Source organism: Mercenaria mercenaria, chromosome 4 (assembly GCF_021730395.1).
Source record: "Mercenaria mercenaria strain notata chromosome 4, MADL_Memer_1, whole genome shotgun sequence".
In the NCBI taxonomy this organism is placed as follows: Eukaryota; Metazoa; Mollusca; class Bivalvia; order Venerida; family Veneridae; genus Mercenaria; species Mercenaria mercenaria.
In genome coordinates, this window is record NC_069364.1 from 9904661 (window position 1) to 9930916 (window position 26256).

A 26256-nucleotide genomic window follows, 5' to 3' on the forward strand; every position below is an offset into this window, starting at 1 on the left:
ATTTGATGTAGTGGCCTAGTTTAAGACCTTCAAACTTGAGCTACTCTTTATAAAGACGAACACTCTGACAAGTTAAATGACAATGAGGTTGAAAATTTGGTCTCTAGAGTGAGAAAAAGGTTTTCCTATTAAATGACCAAGTGGCCTAGTTTCTGGTCCCAGATGACACAGTACAAACTCATGTGAGATTTTAATAAGGGTAACATTCTATTTATTTATTTTGTTGGGTTTAATGTCGCACCGACACAATTATAGGTCATTTGGCGACTTTCCAGCTTTGATGGTGGAGGAAGACCCCAGGTGCCCCTCCATGCATTATTTCATCACAAGCGAGCACCTGGATAGAACCACCAACCTTTCGTAAGCCAGCTGGATGGTTTCCTCACATGAAAAATTAAACGCCCCAAGTGAGGCTTGAACCCACATCAATGTGGGGCAAGTGATTTGAAGTCAGCGACTTTAACCACTCGCACATGGAGGCCCCATGAAGGTTACATTCTGACCCAAGATTCTAGTGTTGAAAGTCATATTGTTGATGATGGACAACGCATCTCGGACAACAGACAAAGGGTGATCACAATAGCTCACCTTGAGAACTTTGTCTCATTAAAGCTAAAAAGGTTGCTTTCTGCAATATGTAATTGACAATGCATAAAATTTACATAAACATCTTACATATGGCTCTTCATATTTTTTTTTCTTGAATTCATTTTATGAGCGCCACTGTGTGAAAACATTATGTATTTTAAACTTATCACTTATCAGTTGCATACAAGTGCTAACACTGACACATAAACAGTATGGATGAGAAATGATCTGGATCCTTGCTGGTATTAAAGCCCTTATACTGGTTTTTGCACATCAGCTCTGACAGAAATAAATATATATAAAAGAAATTTACAGAAAAAATCCATATTCTATAACCTCAAAAAATGTTTGAAGTACCTTCAACTTGTTCTTGATGTACTAGTTCCAGTACCAATGCCACTCTGTCTAATTCTTTACTTTTATACTCGACTCTATCTTTCATTGCCACTCTTTCTGTTTCTTTAGTCTTGTGTTCTACTTTATCCTTCACCATAGACAGCGCTGCTTGTACGCAAGCTAGTATAAGTCCCTTAACATTTATTTTACGCTGACCATATTCTCCTTGAGTCAGGTTCTGATGATTATCAACACTTTGCAAGTCCAAGAGTACATCATCTAACTGTAATGGTTCCTCTCTCATCATATATTCAGTCCCAGGTTCAACTGTACCATCGAACTCCTCGCTACGACATTCCCTTGGTGACATATGTCTGTCCTCATTTCCACTCCATTCCATTTCCTCTATTTCATGATCACTATTATTATTCAAAGACAATCATTTTTAAATATTTTTCTACAATTTATATTCAGGCTGTGCCAAATTCAAAAACATCAGACAAGGAGAAGAACTTTAAAAGTTTTCTTTTGTTCAAATCCATTTCGTACTTCTTATTTGTGAAACATAACTGTAATGTTATTTCTGAAATAGGTATGTTTAAACTAAGGACATCAGGCATTAGATTAGAATGCTATTGCTCCTTTTTAAGTATAAGAAAATCTGTCCTTTAAACCTTTTGAAAATATGGATTCTTAATAACTGTATATTAAGAAAATATTTAGTGCCACAACAATTTCGCAAAGAGCAGCATATACACGTTTCGCATGTGTACCGGTAAGTATTTGGGGAATTTTTTTTTATGTCAAAATAAAATTAAACATTATAACTAAATGGTTCCTTGAAAGAACACTTTTTATTGTAATAACTTCTTTGTGGTAAATTTGCTTAGAACACAATTTGATATTATGTGTTTAGCAGTTTCCACCAAGGTGTAAAAACATTTAACATTTCAACCATCAGTTTAAACAGAAAAGTTTGAAAAAACTTTTTTTTAATTTCTCCTTCAGCATGCAAGGAAATCCCTGTTTTAACTCATAACCGAGGGAAAATATAAAACAATCAATTTAAATCATTTCTCTTAATAAGCTGGTGAAAAACTTGAAGAGTTATTACTTTTGTCTGGAAACTCCATCCTCAATTTCCATTTTGACAGGTTCAGTAACAGCATTCGTGAATATTGTTGCTACAGATTTTCCTTGCATGTCTTGCAGGGTAGGCATATTCATGTCTGCTGTGTACAAGTCATCTATATGTGCCGAGTGCCAAATTCCACACTAAAAATAAAGCAGAAATTTTAATACGAAATCAACATAGCCTCATAAACAATGAAATGGACTAGACAGCCACAACATGCATTTTCTGCAACTAATTTCATTTAATTTTATCAAAGTCAAAACTGGCACCTGTTTCCCTATCATTGCATAAATGCATTACAAAGCTGAACAAAGCAATTAGCAAAGTCTGCTCAGCAATATACATGTATGTGGGGAAAAACTGAAACATTTTGTACCTGAAAGCCAGTAAACAATGCCCCTCTAGGCAGTTGAACAATGAAAACAACATGTACTGGTGCTTGGAGTTCTTCTCTCATCTTCTCAAATTCGTCCATGACACAGTAGCGGGCACAGGCTATAAGATTTGCATTCACATTACCCGAGTCGCACTGTATTATCATGAGGCTGGGATCTTTGCCTGCACTTTGAATATGCTGCCTTTAAACAAAATAATTAATAAAATGAATGAATGAGTACACTTAAATCATTACCTTATTGAATTGTTTTCTTAAATTAAGACAAGTTGGTAAACAGAAGTCATATTGCACACTTTGGGTGCATGAGAGCTGTTGCACATTTCATTACCATTTATGAAGCGACTCAAACTGAATCTACTAATATTTTGCTAGGTTGTTGTCTATGCTTCCAACTTATTTTGTTTGTACACTTCTGTTTACTTAGTTTTACCAGTACAATGTAATATCTTTTCAAATGTTTGTTTGGTATGAAGACTTGCCTATACCGTGGTGGCATTCCCTACACTACTTATGTACATGTACATCTTTGAAGCTGTCACTTTATTCGAGTTGCTTCTATTTAAGAAACTTGTTTTAAATACTTCCAGTTTGGTTCAGTATCTATTCAGTTGATTTTAAATCCCTGTAGCTTTTGCTGCAGACGGACAGTACTCCCACTGTATAGTTTTTATCAGCCCCGTTATGCGACATTTTGTGTTCTATGTTTGTCCGGCGATGTTTATTGCTCATGGCATTTTGTGCAATCCATGTTTGTCTGGCAATGTTTATTGCTCCTGGCATTTTGTGTGTTCCATGTTTGCCTGGCAATGTTTATTGCTCATTGCATTTTATGCGTACCATGTTTGCCTGGCATTGTGTGTTCCATTTTGTGCATGCCATGTTTGTGTGGCAGTTTTTACTGCTTGTGGCATTTTGTGTTCCATGTTTGTTTGGCAATGTTTATTACCCATCGCATTTTGTATGTTCAATGTTTGCCTGGCAATGCTTACTGTTCGCAGCATTTTGTTATTCCATCTTTGTCTGGTAATGTTTATTGCTCGTGGCATTTTGTTTATTCAATGTTTGTCTGGCACAATGTTTATTGCTGTTGAAATGTTTGTTGGGTTGTGAGTTTTGTGGCCTACTTCAGAAGATCAAATTTATTGTATGCAGTGCTTCCTGGAATCTTTTTTTTTCATTTTATGCAAAAATGTATTAATGTTACTTACTGAATTCTGTTGCTAAACTGTTGCTCTGTATCAAAAGAGGACAAGGTTTCAAGCAGCAGTATTTTCTCCATGTGAATACCTGTAGCCTTGCTGATTTCGCCTTTGTGAACACCTGCCATCAGTTTAGAATGGGTAGTTATCTAAAATGTATCGTAAATTCACACTTTTTACTTTGATTTTCTCTTTCTGTCCCTATGTTCTTTGACAACACACACACAGTTAAATTAGAATCTGGTTTATAATATCATTCAGCTCAGAAATCAACAAAAACATTTGGTAAAAAACTTTATTTTGCTCTGATGACAATTTTGACAGTAGCAAAAAACATCTGAAATATATATCAAATGAAATTGTGCACGTTTAATATAGGCATATATGGTCAAACAAAACATATAATTTCATGTCCTTATTTTTGAAACATTTGGGTATGATTCAAGAGGACTGAACATTTTTAATTGGAATTTATCAATGTGCCATTTTATTATAAATAAATTGTAGAAAATATTGCAATGTCATCAGTTTAACAAAACTGTTGCAACTTACATGTATGTATGATATTTTGTGGCATGATTTTTGTTTCTATATGCAGGATGTAGTATTGAACAGATTAAAAATTTTAATCAAACTGAAACTGCTATTATTTTGCTTGCTATGCATTCTGTGCTTTAAAAAGACCTTTAAATTTTATTTGTTTTTAAGGTTCTTTGGATAAATTTTGCAATTTTTTTTCTGGGTTTCCAAATGATCATAACAATCATAAACTGAAACAGAACTAATCTGCCTAAAGCAGAGTTTTCTTTGTTTAAAGTTAGTCTGTTTCTTCATTTTAACAAAATATATATCACTTCATGTATTTGCAATCTCTTTATGGTACTGCACTTTTCTCACCTGAGCAAAGAGCTGTTCACATTGTTGTTTTCCAAGTTTTACATTCACATACTGAATAAAACTTTCATGAGTCTGTTTTTTGAAGTAGCAGTGTTCAAGCAATTTCTTCTCTTCTTTAGAAAGGACACTGTTTTCCAGCCTAAACAGAGATTCTGGAGTAGCACACCACAGCAGCACTGACTTAGCATCCTGAAGGACCTAGAAAGATATGATGCAAGAGTCTTTATGGTGATATATAAAGAGACAGTAGTTGAATAAAATTATTTACAGGACACTACAGATTTTACTGTCATTCTCACTGAGGAAACACTCTCCACATTCAATTACATAAAATTCAAACATACCATTTTTGGATCCAGCGGCCAAATTAAATCATACTTTAAACAGTTTCAACTAATGATACTAAATACCAAATCTAGTAAGGATCCATCAAGCAGGTTGTTTAAAGGCTTTCATTTTGGCTCTGACAGTCTCTAATTCTCTACGATTCAACCAAGTGACATAAGGTTTGACTCCAGACAATCCAGATTCAAACCATGTCTGGTCTTCGTAAAGACAAACAACCTTACCAGTTTCATAGTTATCAGGTAGAAAATGTGTAGCCTCTAATGTTATGACTTCATCTGGAGACCTTGTCTTGGAACCTTATGACCCAGTTCAAATCATAACATTTACTTTACAAGGACAATCATTCAGGCCAGGTTTCCTGTAGATAGGGTGAAAATGTGGCCTCAATAGAATATTAATTAGGCTTTTCTATGATGTGACCTAGAAACCTAGTTTTTAATCCCTGATGATCTAGTATCAAAATTATTTAAATTGTGGAACAACTGATATGGGGACTGGAATGCGGCATTTATCTTATATTAGTTTATCCTGTCGTCCAATCGAAGCATATGCCGTAGGTTATTCTGCTATTATCCACACGCTTACGCCTTACAGTTTAAATCGTCCTTTCAGTGAAAGTCTGGGAAAGCATTTGTTGAATTTTTTGTTGAAAACAAAAGTTCTGCCATGAAATTATTGCCTGCATCTGTTTTTAAATAGAAAATATCTACATTAATGTTACATTTCACCCTGTGAAAATGGCTAAATCTAGGCTTGTTTTACCCAGAGAGAAAGATGTTGTTTTTTACATGCTATTTGCCTTGTTGATTCAGAGTATTTAGAACAATAAAGTAAGGACATATTTTGATAAAATTAGCAAGTCGAAGCTGTAAACTGTTGCCTGAAAATATTTTTTTATGATATTGCTTTGTTCTTCACCATTTAAATGCGTGTTAAACCTAGATGATTTTCTGCAGTTTTATCTAAAAGTTCGCTGTCGGCCTTTTTTTGTTTAAATTTCATTGTTATTATAATTTAAATACATCGTATTTTTCACACATTGGATTTACGATTAAATGAATTTTTGGAGTTTAAACAACAATCTCGTTTGAGTCATTCTCTACGTGCAAAAGAATGTTTCTGTTTGTAGAAATCTAACATTATAAACAATAATTATAATTATGGCTCTATAAGATTAAGAAAAGTGTCAGCTTTCTGTTGACATTTTATTTATTCAAATCCAACAAAAATCGTTCCTTTGATAAAGGTTTGAAGTTATGTGGTGAAATATTTATACAGGGAAGTGAGCTCGAGTTAATTCATAATAATTAAGCATATCACCACATGCAGTCGCATGCTGTTTTTCCTTCAGAATCCCTTTAGATCAATCTCTGATCATCTAATTATCACCACTTTACATGTGACTGATAAACCCTTTGAACAACAAGTGTTGTAACTCCATGATTAACATTAGGTAATTATGCTAATTACACGCTAATCGATAGTGGCGAAAACAAAATATCGATCGCTAACGACTGGTCGATATTTACAGGTATGGACGACAGGATAAGACAGATAAATGTATTGATTTATACGGACTGTCTACTCCCCATATTAGGCCTTCCTGTTGAATTGTATTGAAACAATCTGACTAAATTTCATTAAGACTGTACCAGAATTGTGACCTCTAGTGTTAAAAGTAAAACTTTGGAAGCCTGGAACTCCGGATAAGGACAATGAATATTGGCAAGTACCTTTTCTCCTATTTACTATCATAAAGGAATGGACCATTGTAGCTAAAGATAAAATATTAGTCTTTATATGTGAGTCAGATATCTTTGTTGAAGTGTTTACTTCAGTTAATTCATTCAGCTATCATTTTAATGCCTTTGAGTAAGATCAGTAATTTACCTTACTCTTAAGACATCAAATAATATTTTTTATACTTTTGAAGAAATTCAAAAGTAAATAGCAGCATACAAATCTCTCTTCTAGTAACACCAAACGCTATAATATTAAGCCGCGTCATGAGAAAACCAACACTGGGTTTGCTACCAGCATGGATCCAGACCAGCCTGCACATCCATGCAGTCTGGTCAGGATCCATGCTGTTCGCTTTCAGATCCTATTGCAATTAGAGAAACTGTTAGCGAACAGCAAGGATCCTGACCAGACTGCGCTGATGCGCAGGCTGGTCTGGATCCATGCTGGTCGCAAACCCACTATGTTGGTTTTCTCATGGCTTGGCTATTATACATAAAATGTTCATATAAATGTAATATATATCCCCCTTTTATTCATACAAAAAAATGAACACTAAATAAACAAGAGTGCCAAAACTGTCACAATATAAACCCATCACAACAAATTACTTTTGACTTTCATTGAGCAGACTAACTAATCCACTGACTGAAATTAAAAGCCAAACATAAAGAGCAACAAAGACTATCCAGACATCTGCCCAGTACCACCTGTGGTGGTACTATAATACATCATGTTTCTAAGTTGTATTAAATGAAAAATACCTGTGTATCCCTGTCTCTTTCAGTATCTATATGTATGTGTTTTTGCCACACATCTAAAACAATAGCAGAGCATGTGTCGTCATGGTAGCCAATAAAAACATCGCCAACTTTAGCATCAGATTTGTCCTTTCTGAAACTGAACATTTATACTTATTAGAAAACAGTAGTATATATACATACTTAGAATTCATCTACTGCCTTTTAAAACTTATATTAGTGATCATAACCTATTATTAAACGATTCCTTCCATAAATTGGCGGTCCTTAGTTTGTGCTATTTGACATGTCTAAAGTTCAAAACCATATTCTGTTGGGCTAAATTCAAAATTTGAAACAATAACTAGCTTATGTCATGTAATAAAACACTGAATGGCTTGAAGGTCAATTGTCAAAACTATTGACCTTCAGTCCTTTGGACCTTGGGCAACAGTTTTTACTGATGACCAGTAAGGCATTCAGCAAGAGTTTATTACTAATTAATGTGCTAAACAACTGGTAGATAGTAAGTTTGACTGTTACAGGCTGTTAATATTCTTAATCTTGATTACAGCGTACTCCCTGTATTAAGTAGTGTCTTTGATATGTTATTGGTAACTTGGTTTTATAAAAACAAACGTATTTTGACAATTTGAAATAAACATGCTTCGGGTTACTAATGTGAACCCAGCAATAATTTGATTGCATAAAATTATCATAATAAAATTAAACTCACCCTGGTAAAAATGAAGTTGTGTTTCGCTGTGAAACAAATCTATGTGCCCAGTCTTCCAGTGTTTTAACAACCTTCTGTTGTTCTGGTGATAGCATGGTGTTGATTGAAAGAAAATGTTTCTCAAGACGGTTGATCAATGGTATTGGAAACTTCTTGTACACTGTCTGCTTTTCTGCTACCACTATCAGTCTATATGGAAACAATTAGATACTAATGTATAGCATTATAATAACGGTCCATGCCTTTCTGGGTATTGAAAAAAAAAAGTCAAAAGAACTTGTATAAATTCACTATATTTGGTAACAATAGAATACAACAAGAGCTGTCGGATGACAGCGCGCTCGACTATTCGAAGAATTGATTGAAGAATGGGGTCAAAATATTTCCATAGATTTTCAGACTAAACAAAAAAATGGATTAAACAAAAAATGTTCCTGTATTTGTGGATTTCGATTAGTCTTGCACTAAATGGCAATGTGTGACCATGATGGCAAATATGTTAAGTTATATTTTAGGCAAAACATGGACTTATATGAAAAATTTAACTAATTTCTAAGTCCAAAAAGGGCCATAATTCAGTCAAAATAGTTGACAGAGCTATGTACTCTTGCCTACAGATGGAAATCATGTTGATAAACTAGTGTTACAAGTTTCAAAGCCACAGTTCAAACAGTTTTGACAAAACACTGACTTGTAAGAAAAACTGAACAAATTTCAAAGTCCAAAAAGGGCCATAATTCAGTCAAAATAATTGTCAGAGTTATGTACTCTTGCCTACAGGTGGAAATCATAATGATAAACAAGTGTTTAAAGTTTAAAAGCCATATGTCAAATAGTCTTGACCAAACATGGACATTTACAAAACAGAACCAATTTCCAAGTTCAAAAAGGGCCATAATTCAGCCAAAAAAGATGAGAGAGTTACGTACTCTTGCCTATTGATAGAGACTATTATACTGAACAAGATATAAAAGTTTCAAAGCCAAATGTCAAACACTTTACACAAAATATAAACTGGTACGAAAAACTTAACCAAGATTTCTAAGTCAAAAGGGGCCATAATTCAGTCAAAATGCTTGATGGAGTTATGTACTCTTGCCTACAACTGGACATTGTGATGGTAAACAAGTGTTGAAAGTTTCAAAGCTTTATCTCAAAAGACTTTGTCAAAATGTGGACTGGTACCAAAAACTTAACCAAGATTTCAAAATGTGGACTGGTACCAAAAACTTAACCAAGATTTCTAAGTCAAAAAGGGGCCATAATTCAACCAAAATGCTTGATGGAGTTATGTACTCTTGCCTACAACTGGACATGGTGATGGTAAACAAGTGTTGAAAGTTTCAAAGCTTTATCTCAAACGACTTTGTCAAAATATGAACTGGTACGAAAAACTTAACCAAGATTTCTAAGTCAAAAGGGGCCATAATTCAGTCAAAATGCTTGACAAAGTTATGTACTCTTGCCTATAACTGGACATGGTGATGGTAAACAAGTGTTAAAAGTTTCAAAGCTTAATCTCAAAAGACTTTGTCATAATGTGGACTGGTACGAAAAACTTAACCAGGGTGTGACGCCGACGTGAGTAGGATAGCTCTACTTATTCTTCGAATAGTCGAGCTAAAAAAGAAGTCAATCTATATTTAAATTATATGCCTCAAAGTATATTCTTCAATGACAATTTATTACACAGGAATTTCTAAATATATTCCTTTATAAAGTAATGTTTTTAAGGGTTTAACCCCATTTCTAACAATTTGGCTGGCAGTTAAAATAAGCTGTCCAGTGTTCCTAGATTAAGGACCAGCACTAACATAGAGGTAAAAAAAAATGTTTCTGATGCAATGTATTTAACCAAATCGCCACAGAAAACATATGATTCAGCTGGAGATCAAGTTCGCAGCTGTGACATCAATAGAACTGTACTTTCTATGATGAACTAAATGGGCAACTGAAACAAGAGCTGTCACAGGAGACAGCGCGCTCGACTATTTCAATGCTGGATAGAGAAACTGGGCACATCTGAGGAAACTAGAGCTGTCACTGGAGTGTTTAATGACTCCAATTGTGGATGAAGATATTGCACAATAGCCTGAGTCTATGTCAAAAATATCAACTTAAAGTAATAAGAGAGGTAAAGATAAAATGTATCAAAACACTATGTAAGTATATCCTAAGCAAAAAGGGGCATAATTCATTAAATATTGGTGCCAGAGTTGTGCAGCTTGTGTCATATAGTGTGGGTGATAATGTTGAACAACTATTTTAAGTTTGAATCAAATCCATTCAGTAATAACAGAGACAGAGTGAAAGTGCATCAAAACTTTAACCTAAAATTCTAAGTAAAAAGGGGGAATAATTAATAAAAAATTGGTGCCAGAGTTATGCACCTTGCATCATATGGTGTGGGTGATGATGTTGAACAACTATTTTAAGTTTGAATCAAATCCATTCAGAAATAACAGAGAGAGTGAAAGTGCATCAAAACTTTAACCTAAAATTCTAAGTAAAAAGGGGAAATAATTCATGAAAAATTGGTCCCAGAGTTATGCACCTTGCATCATATGATAAGGGTAATGATGTTGAACAATTGTTTAAGTTTGAATCAGATCCATTCAGTAATAACAGAGATAGAGTGAAAGTGCATAAAACTTTAACCTGAAATTCTAAGTAAAAAGGGGAATAATTCACGAAAAATTGTGCCAGAGTTTTGCATCTTGTGTCATATGATGTGGGTGATGATGCTGAACAACTATTTTAAGTTTGAATCAAATCCATTCAGTAATAACAGAGGTAGAGTGAAAGTGCACCAAAACTTTAACCTGAAATTCTAAGTAAAAAGGGGGAATAATTCATGAAAAAATGGTGCCAGAGTTATGCATCTTGTGTCATATGATGTGGGTGATGATGCTGAACAACTATTTTAAGTTTGAATCAAATCCATTCAGTAATAACAGAGGTAGAGTGAAAGTGCACCAAAACTTTAACCTGAAATTCTAAGCAAAAAGGGGGAATAATTCATGAAAAAATGGTGCCAGAGTTATGCACCATGTGTCATATGATGTGGGTGATGATGTTGAACAACTATTTTAAGTGTGAATCAAATCCATTCAGTAATAACAGAGATAGAGTGAAAGTGCATCAAAACTTTAACCTGAAAATCTAAGTGAAAAGGGGGGATAATTCATGAAATATTGGTGCCAGAGTTATGGCCTTTGTGTCAGATGATGTGGATGATGATGAGGAATAAGTATGTCAAGTTTGAATCAAATCCATCAAGTAATTACAGAGATATGTTGAAAAAAGAGAAAGTGCACCAAAACTTTAACCAAGGTGGGGACGCGGAAAGACGCCGACGCCGGGGCGAGTAGGATAGCTCTCCTTATACTTCGTATAGTCGAGCTAAAAACTACATGTTTTTCTGATAATCTGGTTTAACACCACCACAACTACTTTGACTGCAAATTATCCGCTGTTAGATATTAACTGATGTATTGCTGTTACCTGAAGTTCTTGTGTACTGGACACTTGACTCTATGTGTTCCCAGTCCAAGATCAACAAATCTTTCACCACCAAAGTACACATAGTATTGATTTAGGGCATCATACAAACTTTCATACAAGTTCTCTAGATTCAGTAAAACTACAGTTTTTCCTGTCTCCATACATACTTTGATCTTGTTGATGTTCCTACACACCTGTACAAAAAAGATTAATGAGCATTTTTCACAATCTATTTGTATGAGCTATCAATACTAATTGATATCAAGTTGATATATATATGCCACTACAAGATCACTAATCCAATAAGATTAGTTTCAATGTTGCTTTATATACACATTCAAACTGCACTATACCAGGATACGAGTTATATCAACCAACCACCACAACAATATAGTGGAGCAATTACAGCAAAGCACATTGCAGTACAAATGAGTGTGTATATGCCACAACAAGTCCATTAACCAAGTAAGATTAGTTTCGATGGTGCTTTATACACAACCCACACTGTACTACACATTCGTACTGGTTCAATATTCACATACATGTTCAAATCTCTATTACCATGTCTCACAAACCAGCAGTGACAATTTAGTCTTTAACTGATTGGGACCAAAGAAGCCAAAATTCTCTCTCTGAAAGTTAACTGGATCTCAAGGATACAATGAATACATATAGATAGGTGCATTAAGGAATATAATTAAATTTAGAACAGTTGACTTTCATATACATGAGATTCTTGAAGATACAAGTTTGCATTATAAATCATCACAAGTAGAGAGAGACTTTACCATATACGAACCAATCAGCACCATGTTATACAAGACCAAGTACAGCAAAGCGCTAAGCAATAGACACAAGCGTGCACAATTGCCACAAGTCCACTAACCAAATAAGATTAGTTTCAATGTTGCTTTATATAGGCATCTCAATTGTACTACACATTCATACTGGGCCAACTTTTGCATATATAGTCAAATCTCTGTTATCTTATCTGACTGTTAAAGACTGTTAAAGAATTAAAGAATGTATTATCAGAACACTGTTTTATTCAAATTTCCTTTTATATCATTTCAAAAGAGCCAAAAAGCAGTGTATTCAAGAGAAACTGTGATGAAATAATAATGATTAGACACAAGATATATACTTGCTTCATTCTTTACTTTGATTGTCTGTCAAGTTCAATTATTCATGATATATTCAAACAAATGATTGTTTTACTTTTAACTGAAATTCACATTAACACTTTATCCCTCCAAAAATCAAACTATTTTAAGCCTTTTTCTGACTCGCCTGTGTGTATTCCTGGTCACTTCTGAAGCTGCTACCAAATATGGTAATTGGTCTGATATCACTGCTCCTTGACAATATCTGTTGTTGTATGATGGTCAAAGCTCCATAGTTCTCCGTCAATAATAGAAGGTATCTGCTCTCACTGTATAAACAAGGAAATATCAGTAAAACAGATGGATCACTCCCCTAAGTACCATATCTGCATAATAAAAGCAAAAGAAAAGTAGCGAAGTATCTCAAGAAATTTCTAAGAACTCCAGCAAATAGTTGCTGAGAAAAACACTTACAAGATGTGTGCATCTCCTCTTGGACATGAAGCTTTCTATGAAGTTTCACTGAATTTCAGCCAGGGGATGCTGAGGAATTCTTCAGATAAGGATGACACTATAGTTTACTAAAGCTGAACTATCAAAGGGCCATTACTCAGTGAAAAATCATCCAACAGAAAAATGAAGACAATATAGGCACTTCCGCTTGAGACTAATCTCGGCAATATATGACTTTTTTGTGTCGATTCGCCATAAAACCCAACTCATTCATTCATTCTTGAGTAAGTTTCTTACAAAGGTTTGCTGAATTCTAGCAAGGACTTGTGGAGAAATACTTCGAACAAAAAATTGTACATAGTATACTAGAGTTGAATAATTGATATTAACTCAGTGAAATATCATCAGACAAGAAAATTTGAAGCTTCATATGAAATTTCGCTGAATTCTAGCAAGTGGCTGCTGAGGAATACTCTGGAAATAAATGGTACTATTGTATACTAATGTTGAATAATCAAAGGGCAATAACTTAATGAAAAATCAGCCGACTAGAACATGATGATAATATGTGCATTTCCTTTTAGGATTGAATCTTCCCAAGACGTTTCGCTGAATTCCAGCGTGTAGTTGCTGAGAAATAGTAAACAGAATAGTAGTAGACAAGTAATGAATAATGAATAATCAAAAGGCAATAACTCAATGAAACAAGAGCACCACCTACGGGTGCCATTGGTCATCTGCAAGTGCTGGACAGTATGTAAGGAAAGAGCTACAGTTCAGAATTTTAAGTAAAAAAGGGCCAAAATTCTGACAAAATGCAAATCAGAGTTATGATTCTTGGCCTACTTAGTCATCTAATGATGATAAAAAAGTGTGCAAAGTTCCAAAGCTGTAGCTCTTACAGTTTTTGAGAAAAGGTGAATCTAAACAAAAATTTTAACCAAGAAACTATAAAAAGGCCAATAATTTTGACATAATGCACATCAGAGTTATTGTTCTTGGCCTACACAGTCATCTAATAATGACAAACAAGTGTGCAGTTTCCAAGCTTTAGCTCTTACAGTTTTTGAGAAGAGGTGGACCTAAACTAAAAATTTAACCAACACCGACGCCGACGATCAAGTGACGACAATACCTCGCAGTTTTTTTTTCAAAAATCAGACAACCTAAAGCTTCCTATGAATTTTCCACGAGTTCCAGCAAGTGGTTGCGGAGAAATACTACATACAAGAATTGTTGGACAAATGAACACTCGGACGGACAGATCTATGGATGAAGGAATGGACAAAGCGGACAAAACTCTACGTATTGCAGGATTCTTTTTTGTGGACATATTTCACGTATTTGATGCTATATGAACCACATTCTTTGATAATTCTACCAAATGAAGGGGCCTGCAATGTCTCAAAATTGCCCACTATCCATGAACTAGGTTTCATGAAAAATTCTTTCGTATTGATAAATTATGGCATGATCCATCTTTTGTGACCAAGACAGGCAAACAGACTGAAAAACTCAAATGCTGTGCATATTCTCAAGGTTTCATGAAGAAAACGCTTTAATTTGTAATGTAAAGACAGGATCTATATCGTTTGTGACTGAGGTTGACAAGAAGATACATGAATAGGCAAATAAATATATGTAGGAATAAAACTTTTTCACTCATATTAGCAAAACAAGTAAATACATGTACCTGTATTTGAAACAGTCAAAGTTTTGAGAAAAGAATACCTTTGCATCTGATTTGTATCAAATAGACAAGCCTGCACAAGGCCAGCTGGACTGCAGTCTGGGTCTGTTGCCTTTGGCTGGAATATTTAAAGACAATATACATAAACATATGCTTAACATTAAAGTTTTTTAAAGTAAAAATCCAGCTGAAAAAAATGTGTGTGTAAAAGGGTGGATGACATTATAGCTTTTAACCAAATATACCCAACTCTTTCTGTTACCAGTACCAAATAATAAGTTTCCAAATTTGACTTTTCTTTTTTTGACTAGGCAGTCTTTTTAAGAAAAGTCAAAGTGCATGCAGGAGTTGCTTCCCTTCAACTTCAGAAATCTCTACCTGTAGGTAAGGGAGATCACTGCATAGAAGAAAGCATTAACTTCAAATACTAATGCAGCATTATCGTTATTTAACACATTTAAACGCACAGCAACCGAAAACTGCTTTTATAAAACATTTACCAAAACACACTACGTGCAATAAGATTCGCATAATGCCACTTTAAGCTACATCTCCTCAAGGACAACTTCAATTTTTTAATCATGCTTATGAACCCTGTAATTTTAGGTATTATAGCAACTGAAAAACAATATCAAGTTGCAGATAGTCTAAAGCTTATTTTCTTAAAACAGCAATATATGTATATGGTTTAAGAAATGAAAGAGGTATGTAACTTGTAATAGCTCCTACCTCCTTGTCAAAGTGTACAATTCCAGTTAAATGTTCCTTGAAGCTCCCAACTGGATATACTTTATCAAGTCCACCAAAGTTTCTCTTAATAGCATGCAACATCTCATGCCATGTGGGTTTCTGTTTCGATTTCTCAACAAAACTGTACACCATCTTGACCAAGCTGCAAAAGAAACTTACCAGTACAACATTCTCCAAGATCGTATTGTATACAGTCCAGCCCAATCACTTACTGCAATTTCTTTCATGAACTGGGGAGCCTGAACTCCTTTCCATAGTTCACAAAGAAGGCCCCGAGCAGCGAAAATTTGTCCAAAGACATTATGTCATATTTCATTTAGGCTTACTGAAAACCTTCACATAATCAATAAAGTACTGAATCTTATTCTGAATAATCAATAAAGTATTAAATCTGAGTTTAAACATCAACCAAAAAAGAATTAATGTTATCATTTACCTGTAGAAGTCTCTAAGTCCATAAAACTCTCTCATGTTCTGTGATGCTTTGTCAAATATTTCAAGGTAGGAGGCTGCCATTGGCTCAATCAAAGGTTCAATCAAATTACTCAGGTTATCATCTGTTTGGCATATTCCACTGAAAATCAAAATTTTAATGCAGTTAGTCAGATTTTGGTCACGTTATGGATTTGTCAATAATGATAACATCTAATTATTTGCACCTATTTCTGTTAGTTGAGAGTTTGATAAAATTTAGGTTTTGGACTGATGGAATATTTTACTTTCCTATACAGTTTGTCAATTTGCAATAGGGTTATTAAGCATAAGGTTAAGTATAAATTTGATTAAAATGCTATTATATTTTCAGATTTGCACTGACATTTTAACATGTAGCTAAAATTCAATAAAAATACAAGTTTGTTAACTTATAATTACCTCCCTTTGCCTATCTTTGCAGCACAAGATTATAAGACTTGGAACAATGAATTTCAAAGCTACATACAGTTTTAAAAGTAACCTTTATGTTTAGCTTATTACAAAATCCATATATCCTTCAAATGCAAAGGTAAAACCAGAAATTACAATAAAATTAAAAGAAATGCTAAACTTTTAAATACTTTCATACTGAAGAAAGGTGGGACTAATTACATAAAAAAAATAAAACGTAAATTTCTAATACAGATCCAACCCTTCGGTCATTTTGTACCTTAAATATATCTCTAACAGAATTACAGATGTGGAAGATGCCATAGAATATTGCTTCAATTCGAGTGACTACCTTTATATATTATGTACATAAACAAGTACAAAAAAATTTTGCACTGACTACATACATAAACTAGAGCTATCACTAAAGGTGATGAATGTACCCCCCGCATGCACTGACACAGTACATTGCAATTTGACGCACACAAGATTGCATAATTTGTGGACTGTATGTATATAGACTGTATGTATACAGTATAGTAACAAAAAACAAAGTCCCATAACTATGCAGAATATTTATCTAAAAGAATGTATATGCAGACTGTATGTGCACAACTACTGTTGTTACTGATCACTTGTGTGAAGTTTCATTAAATTGTATCAAGGGGATGAGGAGAGATGGTGCGCACAAGATTGTGTCTATGTATAGTATAGTAACAAAAAAAACAAAGTCCCATAACTCTGCAAACTTTTTTTCTGAAAGAACCCAACATGCCCCATGCACAACTACTGTTGTTACAGATCACTTGTGTGAAGTTTCATTAAATTGTGTCAAGGGGATGAGGAGAGATGGTGCGCACAAGATTGTGTCTATGTATATAGTATAGTAACAAAAAAACAAAGTCCCATAACTCTGCAAATTTTTTTTCTAAAAGAACCTAACATGCCCCATGCACAACTACTGTTGGTACTGATCACTTGTGTGAAGTTTCATTAAATTGTGTCAAGGGGATGAGGAGAGATGGTGTGCACAAGATTGTGTCTATGTATATAGTATAGTAACAAAAAAAACAAAGTCCCATAACTCTGCAAATTTTTTTTCTAAAAGAACCTAACATGCCCCGTGCACAACTACTGTTGGTACTGATCACTTGTGTGAAGTTTCATTAAATTCTGTCAAGGGGATAAGGAGAGATAGTGCGCACAAGATTGCGTCTACGGACAGACGGACAGACGGCCAGACGGACAGACAACCTGAAACCAGTATACCCCCCCTTACAACTTTGTTGTCGGGGGGTACAAATATATACTTGAGAACAGTCTGCTGGGTTTTTTACCAGTACTTGGTCCAGAAAAGTGAACAAGACAAATTGAATTTCTCCATATGATTCAAAACAACATTTTCCAGGTATAGATAACAAGGAGTTTAACATTCCTTCTGAATTCATATCACTATAATCAGTAATCCTATAAGACCCTTGTGTTTACAATAATTATTTTCATTTTGTTCATATAGCAACTCTGCAGCTTGATGGTGGAGGAAGACCCCCAGGTGCCCCTCCGTGCATTATATCATCACCAGCACGCACCTGAGTACAACTACTGACCTTCCGTTAGCCAGCTGGACGGCTTCCTCACTGGGAGAATTCAACGCCTTGAGGCTCGAACCCACACTGACGAGGAGCTATTGATTTCATGTCAGCGACCTTAACCATTTGGCCACAAAAGCCCCTGTATTTACAATTACTCACAAACTCAAATAACTGTGAAGTCAGGAAAAGGCCAAATGTCAGAAGACACAAAGTTCCATTCTACATTTTACATAATATATCACTTTTCATATGACATTGTGTATTTTACTAAATGTTACCAATGAAAACCGTGTTATGACATAACACGAGAATTGTTGTATTTAAAAGTACTAATGTGGGCCTTTGAAATGTTGTATTTAAAAGTACCAATGTTGGCCTTTACCTTCCACACACTTAAAACAAAATTTTGATCCCAAATAATGTAAACTACTAAACTTCAGTATACTTTACTTTGCACTGTTTTTCAGTTCCACAAGATCTGGCACTTCCCTCTGCACAAGAATTCCTCTATTCATCTTTGCTGGATCCAGTGCCCAGTTGGATATACCAATAAATGCAACCTAAACACCAAAAGAAGAAAGGTGTTAACATTATATGACATAAAATGGGTTTATCGAATTTTATGAGGGGCAGCAAAATATTCAGTATCTTCCATTCCCTTTAAATTTGGCAATAAGAAAATATTTGACAATGAAAATTCAGAAATTTATATTCCATTTCTAAAGTTGTTGTTTCTTTCTAGGAGAAGTTTAATTCCAGACAGACATAATTAAAGGTCATGTGGAAACTTTCAAGCTTTTGAGGGTGAAACAAGAACCCTGGTGCCCCGCCAAGCATAATTTCAAGCAGGAAAGGGCACTTGTGAAAAACCTGTGACCTTCTTTGAGCCAGCTGGATGGCATCCTCACATAAGAGAATTCTCCACCCTAAACAAGCTATTGAGCCCATAGTCGTGAAGAGCAAGTGACCTAAACACTCCAACATGTAGTCTGCATTTATTCCAAGTATCAAGAAAATAAAGATACCTTCATGTGTTTTTCAGGTTTTTCATCACCTTGACAACCGTCTTCTAACAGGGGATGGAGTGTCTGTAAACAGGTAAAACACAAATGAAATGTTACATAATTCATACTTTGGTACAAAAGCTAAATAATACATGTAATCTCATTAAAGTGAACCTTTATCCCTGCAACATAAATAGGTAAGATGTTAAAACACTTTTATATGTTATGTAAACACTTTCCTTCATGTATTAATTGGTTCACCACTGGAGCCATTCCACTATTACTGCTTTGCTTATTCACTACTTGAAAGATGCAGTGATTAACATGTTTGAGTCTAAGATGGAATACATCTGAAACTATTAAAGTGTTTTTTTCTAATTCTCAGCCTCCATGACATCATTTTAAAAATACTGCTGAATACTGCTTGAGACTGATATGAACTCAGAAGGCAGTTTATTTAGAGCAGTTCTGTTTATTCAGTGTTTTCCACTAGTGACATGAATAACCCAGTTTCAAATTTTTCCTAGATTTCATAAAGACAAACATTTTGACAAATTGTTTAATGAAAATTGGGTAGAAAATATGGCCTCTATGGCTTTAAACATTTTCCATAATTTGACCTAGTGATCTAATTTCTATCTCTTATAAGCCAGTTTGAAACCAGGTCTAAACTTCATAAACACAAAGTTTAACATTCTGACCAGGTTTCATACAGAACAGATAGAAATATGGCATCTGCAGGGTTAACAAGATTTTCTATTATCTTACCTAGATTTTTACAAGATGATCAAGTTTCCCTAAACATGGCCTATATCTGTTGACATTCTGACCAGGTTTCATAAAAGTCTGTTAGAAAATATGGCCTAAGAATGTAAAAAAGGTTTTCCTATTCCTTGTTGACCTAGTTTTTGACCCGAAATTATTGGGCAGTTTCAAACTTATTCTACATTTTATGGAGATAAAAATTCTGACCGGCCTTCATACATGCCATATCTCCCGCCGGGAGACTTTTTCTCCCGTATTTTCAGTATATCTCCCGGTCTCCCGCCGGGACATGAAAACCTCCCGTAAAAAAATAAATTCAGAAAAAAATTCCTCTGTCGAAAATCGTATCTCGGACCAAATGTAGACCTTTAGAAAATACTTGAAATTCAATATCGAGTAGCCCGGAAATACTCTTCAAATATAATTTTCATAGTTGTCTATAATCCCTAGCTTGTTTATCGAGAGATACACGCCTGAGGCATTAATTATCTTACCACCTACTGTCAACATCTGCAAACAATTAACCATTTAATCTTACCCGTAGGCAATTGTAAACATGTGCATGCGAAATTTTAGACTGATTCAATAACATCAAAGCCACTGATCCGTAGTTTTTCAAAACAATATGTAAACCAGTCTTAAAATTACGTTATTTTACCGCCACCTGCCAAAGTGTATCCCGTATGAAACAAGAGGACCATGATGGTCCTGAATCGCTCACCTCTTCCCACATGACCCAGTTTTGAGTATGACATCGTTTTTTCTATTATTTGGCATAGTGACCTAGTTTTTGAGCTCATGTGACCCAGTTTTGAACTTGACCTAGATATTATCAAGATAAAAATTCTTACCAATTTTCATGAAGATCCATTGAAAAATATGGTCTCTAGAGAGGTCACAAGGTTTTTCTATTATTTGACCTACTGACTTAGTTTTGGAAGGTACGTGACCCTGTTTTGAATTTTACCTAGATATCATCAAGGTGAACATTCTCACTAATTTTCATGAAGATCTCATGAAAAATATGGCCTTATCAAGATTAGGTTGAAAATATGGCTTCCAGAATGTTAAGAGGATTTTAGACTAATGACCCCATTTCTGAAAGTCTTAGGACAAAGTGTCAGGAAGCAAATGAAAGCTATTCAAAAGCTAACTAAACCATTTTCAAACTAAAGGCTCACCATAATCATAACCATAAGCTTTCGACCAAATTCTATCGTTTGTTTTGGGTTTAGCACCAATCTTCTACAATACATTAATGTTATTGCAGACAGTTAGTATAATCTGTGTTCAAAGATTCTGTGACATTACTAACCTGTCCCAGCAAGTAACTATTAAATTCTCCAAACTGATCAGAGTTAGCAAACAGATTATTTTAGAATCAATGTCTTTTATCAAATTATCATGAGAACATATGCCTCACTGGAGCTCAACCATACAACCCCCTTGTTCTAAAGATATTCACATTGAGAGGATGGATTTAGTGTCATTTATTGTGACCACAGGCAACATGCTATGAACTTTGACCACTGTGACAGTGATTGTACAACCAAGAATCTTCCTATTGTTTATTGGAAGCCATTTACAGTCTTCAAGATCATTATGACTGGGACTATTGACCTACTGACTACAGAAAGTGTCATCTATACCTACCAAAGGCACTCATCTTTTTAAAGTTTCAAGCGTGGCTTCTGATGATCAGAAACTGTACTCTCCAATGACAAACAGACCCACATGCACAAACAATGGACTTCTCTTCTTTGAGGGGAGATATATTTTGATGTGCTTATAACGTCAACACAAAAAACATCTATCTATGGATTTATCAGTTTAGATTAAAGCCTATCAATGAACATGATTGTATCTAAGTGTGCTTCTAAACAAGAGTAACATGCAAACAACTTTAACTTTTAAACAGTTCCTTTCCATTACCTTTAATGGCATTCTTGGACTGTCTTCTGCCAGTCCAACTTCATCTAGGACAACAATTGAGACAAACGTGTCCAAATCTTTGTCTTTCTGGAACTGTGCACACTGTCTGAATGTGCCAACAATACCATCTGGTGTAGACAGTGGACTGCATTGGAAGGATACCATTTGTGCCTGAAAATAGGTAGTGCTTCAAACTTAAAATCATGCCTAGAATGACATTGACAATTTTAAGGATACAGTCATCTTATGATGTTACAGTATAATATGTTGAATATAATAGGGTAACCATGACAGTACCTTGGCCTACAATGTTGTATTCAGGGGTCTCCATGGCCAAGTGGTTAAGGTCGCCAAATAAGAAAGTCTTGCCATTCACCAATTTGGGTTCAAGCCTTGGCCAGGGGCAATTATTTCTGCATGCGAGGCCACCACCTAAAATGTATTCTGCTAAGGTGGATTTTGCTTAACTTCCAAGTATTATATAAGCCAAAATGGACTATAATTTCAGGCAAATAAGACTGAAAACTTGTTTGAAACATTTTGACGGATGGCACATCAAGACACCATCATTACATCATTTGACATCACAACTAAAGCAAGTAGTCCAACCATTCAGTATATTTCTCTATCCGATGGGAGCTGAATACAGGCTTTTTATATTTTTTAAGTAAAATACATGTTGTAGCAGGGTAAAACCAATCAATGTGGGACAAGTGGGATATATCAAGTTTAATGCATACTGTATAACAATCATCTTCAAACTTTAATCATTACACAGCTCTCACCTGTTTCAGTTCTTTGAAAAGTTCTTCTCTTGCAGCATTTCCTTGCATAGCATCAGACACTATGGTTTTTGCCAGAGACTTTGAACTGCCAGGTTTGCCGACAAGGAACAGTGGGATACGAAGTTCTATACAAACGACCATCATGAATACATTCTCTTTTAATGCCATGTTACGGGCTATGTTCTTTTCCAGGTGAACATTGTCTAAGAAAACCTCTTGACAACTGAATAAACAAAATGAAATTACAGATCCCCTCTCTAAATTCCAGTTTATTAAGTTCTGTCCACTGTTTTCTCATTTAGGGCAAAGCCATTATTTTATCTGGGGACCATATGCCGCTTTTCATGGAATTGCACTCTGTGCATCATTGAAGGTTCCATGTGCACCAAAATACTACCACTGACCAAATATTTCAAATATGTAAATCCTTTTTCTAGCTTTATTTCCATATCAAAAACAGAGCATTCTCTTTGTTTTTCGATTACTTGACATATTGAGCTAGTTACTGATATTATATAACCCAGTTTCAAAATTGACCTAGACAAACATTCTAACAAAGTTTTATGAAGATCAATTAAAGACTGCGCCATCTAGAGTGTTAACAAGGTTACCTATGATTTAACCTAGTTACCTAGTTTTTGACACCAGGAAACCCAGTTTTGAACTTGACCTTCATCTCATAGAGGCAGCATTTTGACAAAAATATATAAAGAGCAAGTAAAATATGTGACATTTAGAGCATTAACAAGATTTCTCTATGTTTTGACCTAGTGACATAGTTTTAAATCCCAGGTAACCCAATTTTAAACTTGACAAAGATTTTAGAAAAATCCCTGACAAAGTGTTCTGAAGATTAGGTTGAAAATTAGTCTCTAATGTGTTTGTAATGATTTCCTATGATTCGACCTAGTTTTGATTCAAGATGACCCAATTTCAAACTTGTCTGAGATTGTACTAAGAAAAACATTCTGACCAAGTTGCATTAACATTGGGCAAAAAATGTGAACAGTAAAATTGTTAATGATGATCAACAAATGCCTGACACAGGGGTATCACAGCTCAGGTGAGCTAAAATGGCTGAACATATATTTCATTATGCAACTTAACAGCTACTTGCATAATATAGCATCTATCTACTAACATGATAAATTCCAAGCTGTATCAAGTTAGTAGATTTACATGTTTTGGGTTTGTTTTATGTAAAACTGTATTAAAACAAGAAACAGTATCAGAATTACCAATGTCCCCAGCCAATTTTTCACAAAACATATTGCCAGCTAATCTAACATCTTCCTTGAAGTAACAGTGAAAACATACCAAAAATGTCTATCAATCACAATAATATATCTTATAATTCATTAAGAGGTATGCAGCTTGAAAATGCCTGGTAATCTATAATTGGTAATGCTTACAAATGTTAATATCTGTATTTTAAAGATTTAATGCGAATTTGTTTTTAAATTGATCAAGAACAAAATTCAATCAAATATTTTATCATATTAAGGGCAGGTAATTAGTAAATGAATGAAATGCATGACTTTAGAAGACAACAATTATATAGTACTAATAAAACTGACCGTTACACTGGAAGTATACAATTATCAAATACCTTTTTTATATTTATTAATACTGAATATTGGACATGGCACATTGTCTTGTAATGGTGAGAATTTATGCCAAGACTTTTGAATATATGTCCATGCTTAAAGAGTTACAAACCACACCAAGTTACAACAAATATTTTGTCTCAAAGTGTGACCTTGACCTTGAGTTAGAGGTCTGGGTCTTATATGTGATAAATTGACTTGTAATGGTGACTGTTTGTGATAAGTTACTTGAATCTTCATCAAAGCAAAGTAAAATTATTGACCAGACAAAAAATGTCCTAATATTTTGACCTTGACCTTTGAAAAAGGTGCCTTGGTCTTGTACATGACATGTCATCTCATTATGGGGAACATTTGTGTTCAGTGATTTGAAATCTCTAGATGAATGGTAGAGTTATAGACCAGACATGAAACATACCCTTTTAACATCTGACCACTAAGTGTGACTTTGACCTCTAAGCTAGGGATGTGGTTCTTTTGTATGATACTTCATCACATTATGGGCAACATTTATGACAAATAATTACAAAATCTCTTGATGAATGGCAGAGTTGTAGACCGGACACAAAACATACACTCTTAACCTTTAACCTCTAAGTGTGACCTTGACCCTGGAGCTAGGGGTCTTAGTTGTGCTTATGACAAGTTGTTTCATCATAAGCAAAGTACTACATAATTTAAAATCCCTTTATAATTGTAGAGTTATGGACTAGACAGGTAACACATTCTTGTAAGCTTTACCTTGACCATGGAGCATGGGGGTCTGGGTCTTGCACACAACACAATCCCTTTCTGGATGGCAGTCATTGACCTGTTATGAAGTGTGATCAAAGAACAGATGCAGCCCAGTTCTATGTTCCTCTTTCTTTCTTCAAAAAAGGCAGGGGACAATAAAATCTCTGTACTATAAGTGTTATAAGTGTAGTAAGATGTCATGATGTTATTTTGGCTTTCGGACGGAAATGTCATTTTTCCAGCGCTTTGTAAACATTTGACTGAAACTGGCAAAAAAGGTTATTTTAAAATCTGGAATGCTTAATTAAAGCTTGCAATATCAGGTAAGTACGCTAAGGACAAACAATTCGAGGACTTGCAAAGTAACCTAATATAGCCAGCAACAGTTACTGTTGTAATTCTTATGTATTTCATTAAATTGCATGCTAAATATGTTAGAGTGAGTACACAAATTATATTTTGTATGTATTTAGAAATAATGTATTTAGAAATAATGTGTTTTTAACAAGTAATAAACAGTTTTAAGATGATGTTTCAAATGTCAACTAATTCAAGGTTAAAAAGTCGTGGTATTTTGGCTGACATTCACAATTTGCTTTCTCACATGTATTCTATAAATTTTGATCAAAACAAGAGCAATCACTCACAATGATTAATACACCTAGGTATGCTTATATAAAGGGAAAATAGGATATAATGAGCATGACTTTTCACCTTCAAAAATGTGACCTTGATCTTAGACCCAGTGACAATGTACACTCAGCAAGTTGTCTTAATGTGGTCAATAACTGATGCTAGTTCTGGGGACCAAACGCTGCTCTTCATGGAATTACACGCCTCAACACGTGTATCATTGAAGGTTCCATGTTCACCGCCGTTTGAATACATCTGCAAATGTCTCTAAATTGCTTTTTGTACTTTTAGCATGTGTAAATGTTGAGTTCTGCTCAACCCGGGGCTAGAGGGCGTGGAGGGTAGCTTGAATTTCCACTACCGTCCATGAACAGGCTCAATCAAACCGAGCCTGCAACATTTTCGTTTTTGTCGTGTTGAGCGACCTGTGAAGTTTCCTTATTTTTCTATTTTATGAAAATCCTTCCAGTGGTTAAGAAAATATGGAGCAGGTAGGCATAAATCTAAACTTTTGACCTCTACATGGGACACTGACCCTGGACTTTAAGATCGGGGATATGCACACTGCATGTTGTGTGGATGTAACTGGTGCTAATTTTATGAAAATCCTTAAAAAGAGGTTAAAAAGATATGGAGCAAACATGAATTTAAGCCACCTAATCTTTGACATCTAAGTTTGATCTCGACCTTAAACTAAGTGACCATAATCATATGCTCTGTGTG

At 34.8% G+C, this 26256-nt stretch overlaps 1 protein-coding gene across 4 annotated transcripts in view; it reads right to left on the reverse strand.

Moving 5' to 3' along the window:
• Nucleotides 1–26256, reverse strand: part of LOC128556196 (E3 ubiquitin-protein ligase rnf213-alpha-like) — a 119149-nt gene that overhangs the window by 63986 nt on the left and 28907 nt on the right. For 3 of the 4 annotated variants that reach the window (XR_008370483.1, XM_053540363.1, XM_053540365.1), the window contains 16 exons: nt 22559–22781; nt 21774–21944; nt 19098–19160; nt 18523–18632; nt 16053–16190; nt 15596–15758; nt 14908–14984; nt 12911–13052; nt 11621–11814; nt 8117–8305; nt 7405–7540; nt 4553–4750; nt 3665–3804; nt 2436–2637; nt 2039–2199; nt 946–1343 (listed from right to left, as the gene is read on the reverse strand). Coding sequence is in view for 3 of the 4 variants with exons in the window: in XM_053540363.1 (XP_053396338.1) it covers nt 946–1343; nt 2039–2199; nt 2436–2637; nt 3665–3804; nt 4553–4750; nt 7405–7540; nt 8117–8305; nt 11621–11814; nt 12911–13052; nt 14908–14984; nt 15596–15758; nt 16053–16190; nt 18523–18632; nt 19098–19160; nt 21774–21944; nt 22559–22781 (2705 nt within the window). In the remaining variant the exon portion in view is untranslated. The remainder of the gene's footprint in view (nt 1–945; nt 1344–2038; nt 2200–2435; nt 2638–3664; nt 3805–4552; nt 4751–7404; nt 7541–8116; nt 8306–11620; nt 11815–12910; nt 13053–14907; nt 14985–15595; nt 15759–16052; nt 16191–18522; nt 18633–19097; nt 19161–21773; nt 21945–22558; nt 22782–26256) is intronic. The other variant, XM_053540364.1, reaches the window with a different exon arrangement.